Consider the following 14,755-nt stretch of genomic DNA (forward strand, 5'->3'; position numbering starts at 1 on the left):
GCTCATTAGCATCCTGAAATCATCTGTGTAAGAACTTGACAAGGTTTCATTTTCTTCTGCCGCTTGTCTCTGACACAACGCCTTCAGCGGCTGTGGGTGACAGGAAGGCTTTTAACCCGGTGAATCAATGGCCGATCCCGGTCTACCTCCAACACTGCAGTGACATATGGCAGCCTCAGAGTCATCTCAGGTCTTTAAGGCATCTTGTTTGTTGCCCTTAAGTCCCACTTTGGCAATTTTCACAACATTAGCCTTGTCCTTTGGATGGGAGATGAAACCTTCGGTAATCATTTAGGGCATGACTTGCATCAGCAGTAATGGTAGCTGGATTTTTGTCCTTGCTCCAGAAAAGTAAAAAGAAAGCATTGAGATTTTCTAAGGAAGTCCTTGTCAAATATTTATTAAGCTACCTATTGAGTTCCAGGTACTGCTTTCAAGGAGCCTGCAGTCCAGTGGGGAAAAAAGGCAAACAATTAAACGAATGCCATCTGAAGGAACGTATAGGCTACCATGGGAAAGGGGGAGAAATCAATAAAGCCTTCCCAGTGGAAATGACGTCTCCGCTGGCATCTAAAGGATATGTGAGTTACCCAGATAAAAGGGTAGAAGTTACCAGAGTCCTTAGCAGAAGGAACTGTACATTCAATGGCCTGAAGGTGACGGCATAGCACACCAGAAGAATTTAAGGACATTCCACGTGCCTAGAATTTAGGTGCAACACTGGGACAGCAAGAGGGTTTAGACTTTATCCTAAGGGCAATGGGAAGCCAATATTAACTTTCCATTAGGATGATCTGTGGGCTTAGTTCAAATGATGGCGAGACAACATACGTAGACAGAAGGGGGCTGCTTCAGTCAGGGTCTAGATAGGAAACAGAGCCCCCACCAGTTATTTTGAAAGATAATTTAATATGGAGAATTATTTGCCAGATGTTGGAAGACTGAAAATACCAAAAGGAGACACTGGTATTGTAAACATAATAGTAACTTCAGGAAGTAGTGACCACTTCAAAGGCTAGAGAAGCAAAGAGAAGAGGTTGGTATTACTAAAATATAAAAGCTTAGAGGAGGGGTGCTGCAGAGTTCCACCCAAATCTGAGGAGAGGATACTGCCTGGGTGGTGCTCATTTCTCAGAAGTTAGAAGACCTGACAGAGCTGGAATTTAGACAAAGGCTGGCTGGCAGGTACTGATGTCTGAGAAGGCACCATGAGGCAGGTTCTGAGTGTTAGAAAAACAAACTGGAACCAACTGCTGCTACTAGAAGCAAGTGTATGGGCAAGGTGAAGCATTGCTGGGTTACATTAACAGGAAGGAGAAAGCCCTTCTTCCTGCCCCAGGTTCATAGTTTCTTCTGGAATGTGCTGCAGCTACATAACAACCACAAGTGGAGAGCTTGTTTGAATTTGGAAGTACTGCATCGAAAAGCAGAGTACAGACAGAAATGGGTCCTCGTAATACCATGTAGCCCTGAGCTGCAACTAAAAGCAAATCCACGGTCAGGATTCTTCAATTAGGTAAACCACTCAATTTTCTTTCTCTGTTTAAGCCATTTGGAGTGAGGTTTTCCTTCACTTGCTACAAAAACAAAACAACAAAAAATACAATATAGTACATAAAGATACTGATGCAGCACCACTCTTTCTCTATTTGCAAAATAACCTTTTCTTGCCCTCCTTTTGGATCACAGTACTGGCAGGAAAATGACTTCACACAATAGAAAATACCTCTATTAAACATAATGAAAATCATTTAACTTCACTAGTCAACAAAGAAACGCAAACTTCAATGAGAATGATCTCAGCTCAATTAAAATTGCCCCCCCCAAAAAAATCTTTAAAGATGACAATAACCAACTCTAACACAGTTCTGATGAAACAAATACACTTATGCATATGACCATATAAATGGATATAGCTGGGCTTCCCTGGTGGCGCAGTGGTTGACAGTCTGCCTGGCGATGCAGGGGACACGGGTTCGTGCCCCGGTGCGGGAAGATCCCACATGCCACAGGAGCGGCTGGGCCCGTGAGCCATGGCCGCTGAGCCTGCCTGTCTGGAGCCTGTGCTCCGCAACAGGAGAGGCCCCAGGAGTGAGAGGCCCGCGTACCGCAGCAAAAAAAAAAAAAAAAAAAGGATATAGCTATTTTGGAAATCATATTGTAATATGGTCTAAAGCTTTGACCCAGTAATCATACTCTTATAAATGTATCCTAAGAAAATAATTGCAGAGACCATTCTCTACCTTGCTTAACCCTCCTCATCTAACTATAGTTCAGCGATGTCCTATTTAAAGACTAATTAGTAAAAGTGTACACCATACTTTACATATAGTAGAATGTAGAATACAGTGTTCCTACTCATTTTCAGGACTCTGAATAATATTTCTGTGTATACTAATGAAGCTCAACTTTTTCTTGGAGGGGAGGGTGGGTAGTTTATAGTAATCTTATCAAATCTCTTTTGCATATAACCATTACTTAAATCTTGCATTGTAAGTGAGTTCTTTACATGTTTATAGCTCATCTCGTCAAGAAGATTGGAAGTTCCTTGAAACAAAGTACTAGCTCTCATCTTTATAACCACCCAACAACATTTCAGTCAACAAACATGTAGTACATGCCTACTATGAAGTGGAAACTGTGCACAGTAGCTAGTGCAGGGCCATGCACAGCTGATGTTGGACAGAGATTATGATACATGTCTTCCTGGGAATATTTACCTGGCAAATGTTTCTACGATACAATGAACTTCTTGAGGTTTTCATTCATCTTTGTATTGCAAAATTTAGAGCAGTGCAGACATACAGTATGCTCTATAAATGCTAAATTAATTGATTAGTAAATAAATTTTTAATTGACTGAACCTGAATATTTTTGAGAGTTCCAGTTGATGGGGCAGAAGACATTTACATGTATTTTTGTCCAACCAGTTCTGCAAGCTTATATGTACACATACACAAACACGCACACACACCCCTAAGCCTTGGATGCAACTACGCCATGCATTTGTGATTATTAGCAAAGGGGACACTTGACGAGCTAGAGACCTTCTCCCAGAACAGCACCAATGCATCAATCATAAGCGTTTGAGCTGACAACTCAAGAGGTAAAAATGTTCAGTATTTTCACCCAAAGGATGACATTTTGTCTAATGATGTTAATTTTGCACCATAAACACTTTATACTACCAAAAAAAAAAAGTAAATGCGTGTCAGGTTGACAATTACAAATGGCAAAGGAGAAATAGATTAATTCCTGCAACAGTGAGTTTGAATTATCTAGAAGACAAGTATTTAAAAAGCAATTTGACAGAGATTAATTAGGTCTGTGTCTTCATAAAGCAACATCTTTTGTTTGGTGCCACTTTGGCTCCAAATACACTCCAATTTGCCTGTAGTGTTAAGTATATGGGTTTGGTTTACTTTACTTGCTCAGTCTTTACCTGAATTTTCATTCTCAATTTTCCACTGTCATTTATAACTCTTGCCACAGTCATAAGGTCTCCATTTAGGAACACATTTTTACTTGTACATAGTTGGTTACCAAGGGGATTTTCAGCTAAAGCAACCATTTGATAAGAGGGAATACAGGTCAACCTCACTTAGAGAAACTCATAAAGCAACTGCCTAATACTCCAAATGTATAAAACTACAAAATTGTCTGCTTTTCAAGATTGTTCCCATAGTTTCCTTATTTCATGATTTTGCTGAACTTTATATATCAGTTCGAGAAATTTAACCTAAGGAAGGTATCATATCGTTATGCAAAGATTTACCTTCAAGTTGCTTTATTGCAGAATTATTCATAGTAGCCAAGAAGGGAAGGGGATGGGAGGGGAGGGGAGGAAAAGGGAGAGGAGGGGAAGGAAGAGGACGGAAGGGGGAAGAGAAAGGAAGGAGGGAAGGAAGGAAGGGGAGAAGGGAAGAGGGAAGGAGGGAAGGAAACAAGGGAGGAAACAAGGGAGGAGAGGAGGAAGGAGGGAGAATTTCTAACAATTTTTTAAAAATAGAAGAATTAGAGCAGCCAAGTATTGAAATACTGCACAGCCTTTACAAATTATATTGGAGGAGAACATATAACAGTTGGGAAAATGTTCTTGATATAGTGATAAGAGAGGAGAAAAAAAAAAAGCAAGCCACAAGCAATATACGGAGCAGCAAAAATAGTGATTAACACCATGGATGCTGGAGCCAGACTGCCTTGGCTCAAGTCCCAGTTCTACTACTCAGTAGCTGTATGACTTCAATCAAGTTAACCTCTTAGTCCCTCAGTTTCCTCATCTGTAAAATGTGGGTAATATTAGGATCATAAGGTTGTTGTGAAACCTTAGATCGTAAGGTTGTTGTGAAATTAGTGTAAATAAATATAAATCGAGCACTTAGAACAGTGCCTCAGAGTAAGTGCAATGTAAACATTGGCTCTTATTAACATTTACAGTATGCTTCTGTTTTTATACACAACAGATGAAACTATTACACACAGGAAAAATACTTAGAAGAATATGCTCCAAAATACTAGCAATGATTACCTCAATGGGATTAAGGGTAATTTTTAGATTTTTTCTTTACTTTTTTGGGTTTTTTTTTTACTTTTCTAGAATAAAGTTGCAGCATTTTTGTAATACTAAAATTAACTTTTAATCAATCACCTTTTATATGCTTGTTCTCTTAAAATATTTTATTAATAAAACTATTTTTAAAAGCAAGTATATTACAGTATAATGTAATATCCAGCTACAGATTTTACCTGAAAGTAAGCACAAATTCACTGTAGTTAAAGAATTTGAAGTTCATGATATAAAGTAAGGTGGTTTTGTTTTCCTTTGTTTTGTTTTTAATGTTTTTTTCCTGGGATCAACCATCCCTATATGATATTCAGATATGCCATTCATTTATTCACTTAACAAATATTTTAAGTGCCTACAATGTGAACAAAATACACAAAAATCCTTGCCCTCCTATAGTTTAAATTCTTGTGGGGGGAAACAAAAAACAAAATATATGAGTAAATTATGCAGCATGCTAGAATATGATAATTGGGTCTGAAAGAAATGAAGCAGCATGGCAGGGATTCAGCAGAGGGCAGAGGAAGAGGGGATGGAAGGAGGTTGGGCTACAGGTTTTAAAAGTGTTCAAACTGAGCCTCACTGAGCAGGCAATGTATGCCAGAACTGACGAAAAGTCTTTTGATAAATATAAGGGTCCATCAACAGATGAATGGATAAAGAAGATGTGGTACATATGTACAATGGAATATTACTCAGCCATAAAAAATGAAATAATGCCATTTGCAGCAACATAGAATGACCTAGAGATTTTCATTCTAAGTGAAGTAAACCAGACAGAGAAAGACAAATATCATATGATACCGCTTATATGTGGAATCTAAAAAATAATACAAATGAATGTATAGGCAAAACAAACAGATCCACAGATATAGAAACAAACATGGTTACCAAAGGGGAGGGGAGAGGGATAAATTAGGAATTTGGGATACACACTACTATAACAGATACACACTACTATATATAAAATAGATAAACACAAGGACCTACTGTATAGCACAGGGAACTATACTCAATACCTTGTAATAACCTATAATGGAAGAGAATGTAAAAAGTCAATATACATATTTACATATATACGTATAACAGAATCACTTTACTGTATACCTGAAACTAACACAATATTGTAAATCAACTATTTCAATAAAAATTTAAAAATAAAATTCAAAAAAATACAAATATTCACTTCATCATTCCACAGAGTTGCTGAGTACTTAGAATTTGCCAGGTCCTAGGCTGGGTGCTAAGGAAGAGGTAGTATCCAAGGAGTCATGCTTCCTGTCCTACTTTACAAAGGGTAAAATCTTATGGTCATAATGGTCCTTTACAGGAAAAGTTTCCCAACCCCTGCTCTTAACCATTATCTTACTTAAAAAATTAATTTGAAGTTTTAGGGGAAATAATTGCAGTCCATTTAGACAAGAAAATCCCTTGGGTGTGGTTGTGCCTGCTTAGTTTAGATCTACAGTGAATTGGGATACGTAGACTGTGCCTTTGAGATTTAATGCATTGAATGCTTGAGGAGAATTACAGGAAGACATTTTGTGACATTTGAAGCTGTTTCGATTTCAGCTGCCTGTTATCTGACACTCCAAAATAAAATCACTAAAAATTTTCAGCCTGCTTACTTCGAAGTTCACATAAGACCTGTGATTATCCTGATGCCCCTCAAATATGAAAAATCATTTTAGAGACGTTATGGCTTGCAAGGCAATGAAAAATATAAATTCAAGACCTTGGGTATTATCAACTAAAAATAGCATCCATGCTTCTTTGCAAGCTCCGTTATATAAATCTCTATTATAAGTCTAGAGAAAGTTTAGATTTTAATTCCAATCCACAAAATCTCAAGTATTCACTCATTCAACAATTTTTTACTGAGGACCTACTATATGCCAGGCATTGCTACTGCTTAACAGAACAGTTACTTCTCAAGTGTCAGTAGCCTTCCAGTATGACATACCCCTTTTTAAGTGAAATGATAAACATTTTTTCATCTTTAAACAAGAGGAAAAAATAGATATGTCCTTAGTATCTTGCAGTGTGCAGTCTACTGGAGAAGAGAAAACCCAAATAAACACAAATAACAAAAAAAAAATTGTATCATTACAACTGTGCAGAATGCATGAAGAATAGCCTTCTAGGAAAGGAAAGGGAATAATAGCCCACCTCACTGCCACTGGAAGACTTGGAAAGCTCCCTGGAGGAAGTGTCATCTCCCAGAGGAAGAGCAGGGCAAAGCCAAATGAATTTTGTGGGAAGAGTACCCTTACCCCTACCACAACGGTCACACACTGAAATGCTAAGGATTGCAGGAAAGTGGGACCAGAAAATAATATTTAACATATGAAAGTTGAATATTAGTATTATTATTACCCTTCGATACACACACACACCAACTTACAAAGGGGCCAACTGAGGCTGGGAGAACTGCCGATTCATCCACTTCCCAGCAGTAAATGGCAAATCTGGGGATCAACTTCAGGTTGGCTCAGAGGCCAGATCTTTCCACTGCCCCATCACATGCATCTCTTCTGGGCTCCACAACACTAAGGAAACCCAGAAGCCTTTGTGCCACTCCTAGCTCCCATTTCAGTTCATGTGACACTGTGCTGTTCTAAGGAGAAACTATTTCAGAGCCATGTGATCTTGCTTTAAGATTTCCAAATTCAGGGAGAAGAAACGTCAGATACTGTCATTTAAACTAAGCTCAGCCCCATCCTCTCCAGCACTCCGGCACCCCACTCACCCCACCCTCAATAACAAGTTTCTTTTCTTGAAAGAACACATCACCGTCCATTCTTCAGAGTCCTGGAGATTCTTCCAGAAAGAGACCCTGGTGCTCTGTGACATGCAATCTCTCCTTCACCTGACTTCCTGGTCCTGATGGGGTCCCTCATTTCCTGGGAATGCAATATCAAGCTCAGGTAGCTGAGTGTAAGTCCCAGGCAGGAAATCATTTTTCTTTTAGAGCAAACATAGATATGGATAGACATAGCCACACATCTTTTTGTGGTCATTTCATTCCCACTTGACAGGCGATGAAAATGGTTGGAGTGGAGTGATGTGACCTTGCAACTCTAATAGCCATTTACATGGTATTTCCAAACAGGCACCGAAACTCAGAGGTGTTTCTGGTCCTCAATGTTCCCTCTGCTTTAGACATTGACCTGTAATGATTCCAGAACCAAAAGACCTGTATCCAAACCCTTCACACATTGGCTATGTGACCTCGGGCAACTTACCTGATGTATCTGAGTCTTACTTTACTAATACCATGTGTTCTAAAAATATTAACTTACATTCCTATAGCCTGTTTGACTGATATTCTGCTGGCTTTCATAAGCAGGACAGTAGCCATTATAAAATATTAAATGTTATTTAGTTTTCATAAATAGGCACTGCCTTGAGCTCTCCAAGGAAACCCTTTCCCACTATCCCCAGCAGTAAAAGTGTTAGTAACTGGCACATCCACCACCTCTAGGTTCCCACAGCTGCTATTCTTTATGACTGGTTGATGCGCAAGACAGTCAATGTGCCCAATATATCTGTACTTGCCCCCCACCATAGATTCTCCAAGTAATCCCCAAGGGCTAGCCCTACTGTCTCCAGGCACTCCTCCAGGCCCTGGGAATCCCTGGCCATCCTGATACCCACATATAAGAGCAGCCAATTCACTATGCTCCCATATGCCAGGATCTGTTCCACCTGCCAGAGTGTGTTCTGATCCGGCAGAAGTTGGGTGGGGGACGCCTTTGGTGGCATTCCTTATACCCACGTGGGCAAGCCCTCCATGCCCATCTGGACCACAGAGGCTGTGACTGCCCACCTTGGTCCGGCACTCCCTAGAATCATCTCTGTGTGGCCACTTGTGGAAAATGAAGCCACCGTGAGCCAGGCTCTGAGAGAACCAGAGAAAGATGGGGATGGCAGAGGTCAGGCCAGAAGACAGTAAGAGCCACTAAAGAAGAGGAGAGTACTTTTTGTAGTAATTTATTTTAATTTTTATAATTACTATGATTTTCCTCATTTCACAGGTAAGGAAACTGAGGAATGAAGAGGCCATTTAAAACGTCAGTGACAGCAGGTGTGTACTTAACCTTCACACTCACCACCTCTCATTTGACCGGAAGTATAGTTTCAACTTAATTAAAAATGACATTCCAAGGACTTCCCTGGTGGTCCAGTGAAGAATCTGCCTTACAATGCAGGAGATGAGGGTTCGATCCCTGGTCAGGGAACTGAGATCCCACATGCCACAGCGGCAGCTAAGCCTGCGCGCCACAACTACAGAGCCCACACACTCTGGAACTCGTGCACCATAACTACAGAGCCCATGCGACCTGGAGCCTGCACACCACAACTGGAGAAGAGAAAACCCACATGCCACAACTAGAAAGAAGCCCACGCACCACGACGAAGAGCCCACATGCCGCAACGAAGGATCCCACATGCCTCAACTAAGACCCTGTGTGCCACAACTAAGACCTGACACTGCCAAAAATAAATAGTCTAAAAAAAAAAGTGACATTCCAGTAAATTATTTTCATGGCTTAGTTGATGGGACAGAATTTGACCATATAAAAATCTTTGGCAACATTATAAAATCTAGGAAAAATTTTAACATAATTGCTTAGTTCAACAGAAGCTGAAAAAGTTCTTAGCACCATGAAAAACATTACTGATTTTTAAGAAAATCTCCATTTTTTTTAAACATCTTTATGGGAGTATAATTGCTTTACAATGGTTTCTGCTTTATAACAAAGTGAATCAGTTATACATATGTTCCCATATCTCTTCCCTTTTGCATCTCCCTCCCTCCCACCCTCCCTACCCCACCCCTCTAGGTGGTCACAAACCACCGAGCTGATCTCCCTGTGCTATGCCGCTGCTTCCCACTAGCTATCTGTTTTACGTTTGGTAGTGTATATATGTCCATGCCTCTCTCTCACTTTGTCACAGCTTACGCTTCCCCCTCCCTATATCCTCAAGTCCATTCTCTAGTAGGTCTGTGTCTTTATTCCCGTCTTACCCCTAGGTTCTTCATGACTTTTTTTTTTCTTAGATTCCATATATATGTGTTAGCATACGGTATTTGTTTTTTCTCTTTCTGACTTACTTCACTCTGTATGACAGACTCTAGGTCCATCCACCTCACTACAAATAACTCAATTTCGGTTGCGGGGAGGGGAGGGGAGGGGAGGGAGTCGCGGCGGGAGGAGGAGGACAGCGCCATTCCAGCAGCTCCCTCTGTCCCTTCTCCCTTCCCCGCAGTGGCCCGCGAGCGGCCAGCGAAGGAGCGAGCGCGTGACGCGTCCGGGTTTGCTCGCGTCCTCCCGCGCCGAGCGTCCGCCGCCCGCTCATGGCCCGGGCCGCGCGGAGTCGTGGGGCCGCCGCCTTGGCTCTTGCTGTGCGCCTCGCCGCCATCGCCTTCGCGCCTGGCTGGCGGGGACGCTGTCCTCCCCGGTCGTCCGCGCCGCTCCCTGGAGCTCGGCGGAGCGTGGCAGTCAGTGCCGGCGGAGGCTCGAGGAGCCCGACGCCGCCGCCGGTATCGCCGCCGGCGCTGCGGGGGCCATGACCGTGGAGCAGTGCTGCAGCAGAGCGCGGCGCAGAAGCACCAGCAGACGTTTTTGAACCAGCTGAGAGAAATTACTGGGATTAATGATGCCCAGATATTACAGCAAGCCTTGAAGGATAGTAACGGAAACTTGGAACTATCAGTGGCTTTCCTTACTACGAAGAATGCCAAGACCCCTCAGCAGGAGGAGACAACTTACTACCAAACAGCGCTACCTGGCAATGATAGATACATCAGTGTGGGAAGCCAAGCAGATACTTATGTGATTGATCTCACTGGAGATGATAAAGATGATCTTAAGAGAGCAATTACCTTGAGTTTGGCAGAATCAAACAGGGCATTCAGGGAGACTGGAATAACTGATGAGGAGCAAGCCATTAACAGAGTTCTTGAAGCCAGCATAGCAGAAAATAAAGCATGTTTGAAGAGGACACCTACTGAAGTTTGGAGAGATTCTCGAAACCCTCATGATAGAAAAAGGCAGGACAAAGCTCCTGTTGGACTAAAGAATGTTGGCAATTTGGTTGCTGGTTTAGTGCTGTTATTCAGTCATTATTCAGTCTTTTGGAACTTAGAAGACTAGTTCTGAATTACAAGCCTCCATCAAATGTTCAAGATTTACCCCCAAACCAAAAGGAGCATCGGAATTTGCCTTTTATGCGTGAGCTTCGGTATCTAGTTGCACTGCTTGTTGGTACTAAAAGGAAATACGTTGATCCATCAAGAGCAGTTGAGATTCTTAAGGATGCTTTCAAATCAAATGCCTCCCAGCAGCAAGATGTGAGTGAGTTTACACACAAATTATTAGATTGGTTAGAAGATGCCTTCCAAATGAAAGCTGAAGAGGAGACGGATGAAGGGAAGCCAAAGAACCCCATGGTAGAGTTGTTCTATGGAAGATTCCTAGCCGTGGGAGTGCTTGAAGGTAAAAAATTTGAAAATACTGAAATGTTTGGTCAGTACCCACTTCAGGTCAATGGATTCAAAGACCTACATGAGTGCCTAGAAGCTGCCATGATTGAAGGAGAAACTGAGTCTTTACATTCAGAAAATTCAGGGAAGTCTGGCCAAGAGCATTGGTTTACTGAACTACCACCTGTGTTAATGTTTGAATTGTCAAGATTTGAATTTAATCAGCCATCGGGAAGACCAGAAAAAATTCACAACAAATTGGAATTTCCTCAAGTTTTATATCTGGACAGATAACATGCATAGAAACAGAGAAATAACAAGAATTAAGAGGGAAGAGATCAAGAGACTAAAAGATTACCTCACAGTATTACAACAGAGACTTGAAAGGTATTTAAGTTATGGTTCGGGTCCCAAACGATTCCCCTTGGTGGATGTATGCATTGGAATTTGCCTCAAGTAAACCTGTTTGCACTTCTCCTGTTGATGATATTGATGCTAGTTCCCCATCTAGTGGTTCTGTACCATCACAGACATTACCAAGCACAACAGACCAGCCGGGAGCTCCTTCTTTAGAACTGCCAAGCACATCACCTGCATCAATAGCTGCCCCTTCATCGAGATCAGTAATACACAAACCATTCACTCAGACTCGGATACCTCCAGATTTGCCCATGCATCCAGCACCAAGGCACATAACAGAAGAGGAACTCTCTGTGCTAGAAAGCTGTTTACATGGCTGGAGGACAGAAATAGAAAATGACACCAGAGATTTGCAGGAAAGCATATCTAGAATCCATTGCACAATAGAACTAATGTACTCTGACAAATCTATGATACGAGTTCCTTATCGCTTACATGCTGTTTTGGTTCATGAAGACCAAGCTAATGCCGGGCGCTACTGGGCATACATTTTTGATCATCGTGAAAACAGGCGGATGAAGTACAATGATATTGCTGTAACAAAATCATCATGGAAAGAGCTAGTGAGGGACTCTTTTGGTGGTTATAGAAATGCCAGTGCATACTGTTTAAGGTACATAAATGATAAGCCACAATTCTTAATACAAGAGGAGTTTAATAAAGAAACTGGGCAGGGCCTTGTTGGAATAGAAACACTACCACCAGACTTAAGAGATTTTGTTGAGGAAGACAACCAGCGATTTGAGAAAGAACTGGAAGAATGGGATGCACAGCTTGCCCAGAAAGCTTTGCAGGAAAAACTTTCAGCATCTCAGAAATTGAGAGAGTCAGAGTCTTCGACAACAGCACAAGCAGGAGAACCAGAATATCTAGAGCGGCCATCAAGAAGTGATTTCTCAAAGCACTTGAAAGAAGAAACTATTCGAATAATTACCAAGGCATCACATGAGCATGAAGATAAAAGTCCTGAAACAGTTTTACAGTCGGCAATTAAGTTGGAATATTCAAGGTTGGTTAAATTGGCCCAAGAAGACACCCCACCAGAAACAGACTATCGTTTACATCATGTAGTAGTCTACTTTATCCAGAATCAGGCTCCAAAGAAAATCACTGAGAAAACATTGCTAGAACAATTTGGAGATAGAAATTTGAGTTTTGATGAAAGCTGTCACGACATAATGAAAGTTGCTCAAGCCAAAACTGACATGATAAAACCTGAAGAAGTAAACTTGGAGGAGTATGAGGAATGGCATCAGGATTATAGAAAATTCAGGGAAACAACCATATATCTCATAATTGGGCTAGAAAATTTTCAAAGTGAAAGTTATATCCGTTCTCCCTTTATCTGTCCTTCCTTCCCTTCCTTTTTTATTATTTTATTTATTTTGCAGGAGATGGGGCTAGCCCTCAGCATCCCTCCCTGGGAGAATCAACACTCCCTTACTTCATGTGGTCCTGGCAGAATGCATCAGGACACATTCTATCACATTAATTAAGAAAGAAAAAGAGGGGGGGAAAAAAACCCCTAACAACCAGCCTCACATAATAAGACATTAAGAACTGTGAGATAACAATCTCACCAAATAAGAAGCCAAAAGGGAAAACAATTCAATAACATTAACGTCCTCTGTTCTTCAATGAGCTAAGGAACCTTTCCCTAAAGCAATCTCATCCCCAGCAGACTTCCATTCTGCCTCTTGGCCAGAACTGAGCCACACACATCCTTCTAAGCCATGTACTTCCATAGGGGAAGGAATTGTCTCAGTGATGTAGATTCGTCATGACACTCCTGAGATTCCAGAGCCCCCCTAGTGAAACTTCATCAGCCCAAAGGCAGAAAAGATACCACTTAGGCTTAAGTTCTACATTCACTAGAAAAATTCATAAAGGTAGACCACAGGAAATACTGTCAAGTAAAGCAATCGTTCATCTCTCAACCCTGATAAATGTACACTAGCCACGCAAACAGGAAGCTGGGAACAAACTGGGAACTAGATTTGCCGTTCCTTTACTGGTGTGTGTAGCACCCACTGGCCATCAAGTAGCAAGTGTGTTCAGCCTTTGGAAAATGCCAAATAACCAAGCAAACATCATCTATTCAGAGCAGACAATTGGTGGCACTACTTATATTTGTTAGGAATTTTTTAATGCCAAGTGATTTTAAACTCAGCTCAAATGGCTTAAGCAACCCACTCAGCATGACTTTCAGTGAAGTTTGTTGATTTAGCAGCTCAGACATCATCATCTCTTAGCTCTGCCTCCCATGGGGTCAGCCTTATCATCAGACTCCAGATGGCAGACACACCCCACATATACACAACAGCTTAAACGTTACTCTTACGGCAAAATGGCTGCTTCAGTTCCAGGTCCCACATCCTTATCCTAAATTATCTATGGCAAAGAAAATACCAGTTCCCATAGCACATACCCTGGTCCTGGGACCTTTCTTTGTCCTAAAATGAGTCAACTGACTAAACCCAAATTAATAACTGTAACCAGGGGAAAGACTACACAGGTTGGCGTGGACCCATCAGAGCCTACTTTTTGAACTGTGTGTGGGATCAGTCCCACCCCAAAACCACACAGAAAGGGGATATGATCAGGGCATATCAGAGGGAGAAGGGGAGGAGAGAGGAATGGTTATTCGAGTGACAAACAACAAATTTCCACCACACCTGTCCTCCACACCTGAGTTCCTCTAGATAAAGAAATTCTTCCAGCAAGTCCACAGTTTCCAGAGCTATTCCAGAACTACATTTTACAAAACCACATGTCTCATTTTACTCCTTCAACTTAAGAGAAAAAAAATCCATAAAATCACAGCATATTTTATTCAACAAGTGCCCCAGAATCAGAGTCATGGTACCTGGGGTGTCCTCCTGGGTTGGCACAGGAGTGGGTTTTGTAGCATCAGCCATCACTGACGAAACACCATGTCACAGCCGTTTCGGTATGCATGTTCACTGGGCTGCAACCACTGCTAATCAAGCTTGGAGATTTAGTTACTGGCATCAGACACAGGGATGCGAGACAAAAGCCAGGCTAAGGGACAATATCCACAGATTGGCATGTGGATCATTTTCACTCAATTTCCCTCCGTGGATGGATCAAAGTACTCTAAGCACAGCAATCAACCAGGAGAAAATTCCAAAACCTGCATCTGTCCATCCAGCTCCCAGCCTGGAGACAAAGTAAAAGACACCAAGGGAATTCCCAGCTTCCAGTAATATATAAAGCAACGAGATGAAAATGAGTGAACCACCATCTGCAGCCAAATAGAA

General features: G+C 41.6%; 1 protein-coding gene across 1 annotated transcript; it reads left to right on the plus strand.

Moving 5' to 3' along the window:
• Positions 1–8,357: 8,357 nt before the first annotated feature.
• On the plus strand, positions 8,358–12,970 carry LOC309819885 (ubiquitin carboxyl-terminal hydrolase 25-like; the record flags this gene model as incomplete). Its single annotated transcript, XM_082650336.1, is given in 5 exon segments — positions 8,358–8,499; positions 9,839–10,665; positions 10,668–11,345; positions 11,347–11,486; positions 11,488–12,970. Coding segments are annotated over 5 exon segments (3,270 nt in total).
• Positions 12,971–14,755: the final 1,785 nt, after the last annotated feature.

Source organism: Grampus griseus, assembly GCF_964374135.1.
Source record: "Grampus griseus genome assembly, chromosome: 3".
In the NCBI taxonomy this organism is placed as follows: domain Eukaryota; kingdom Metazoa; phylum Chordata; class Mammalia; order Artiodactyla; family Delphinidae; genus Grampus; species Grampus griseus.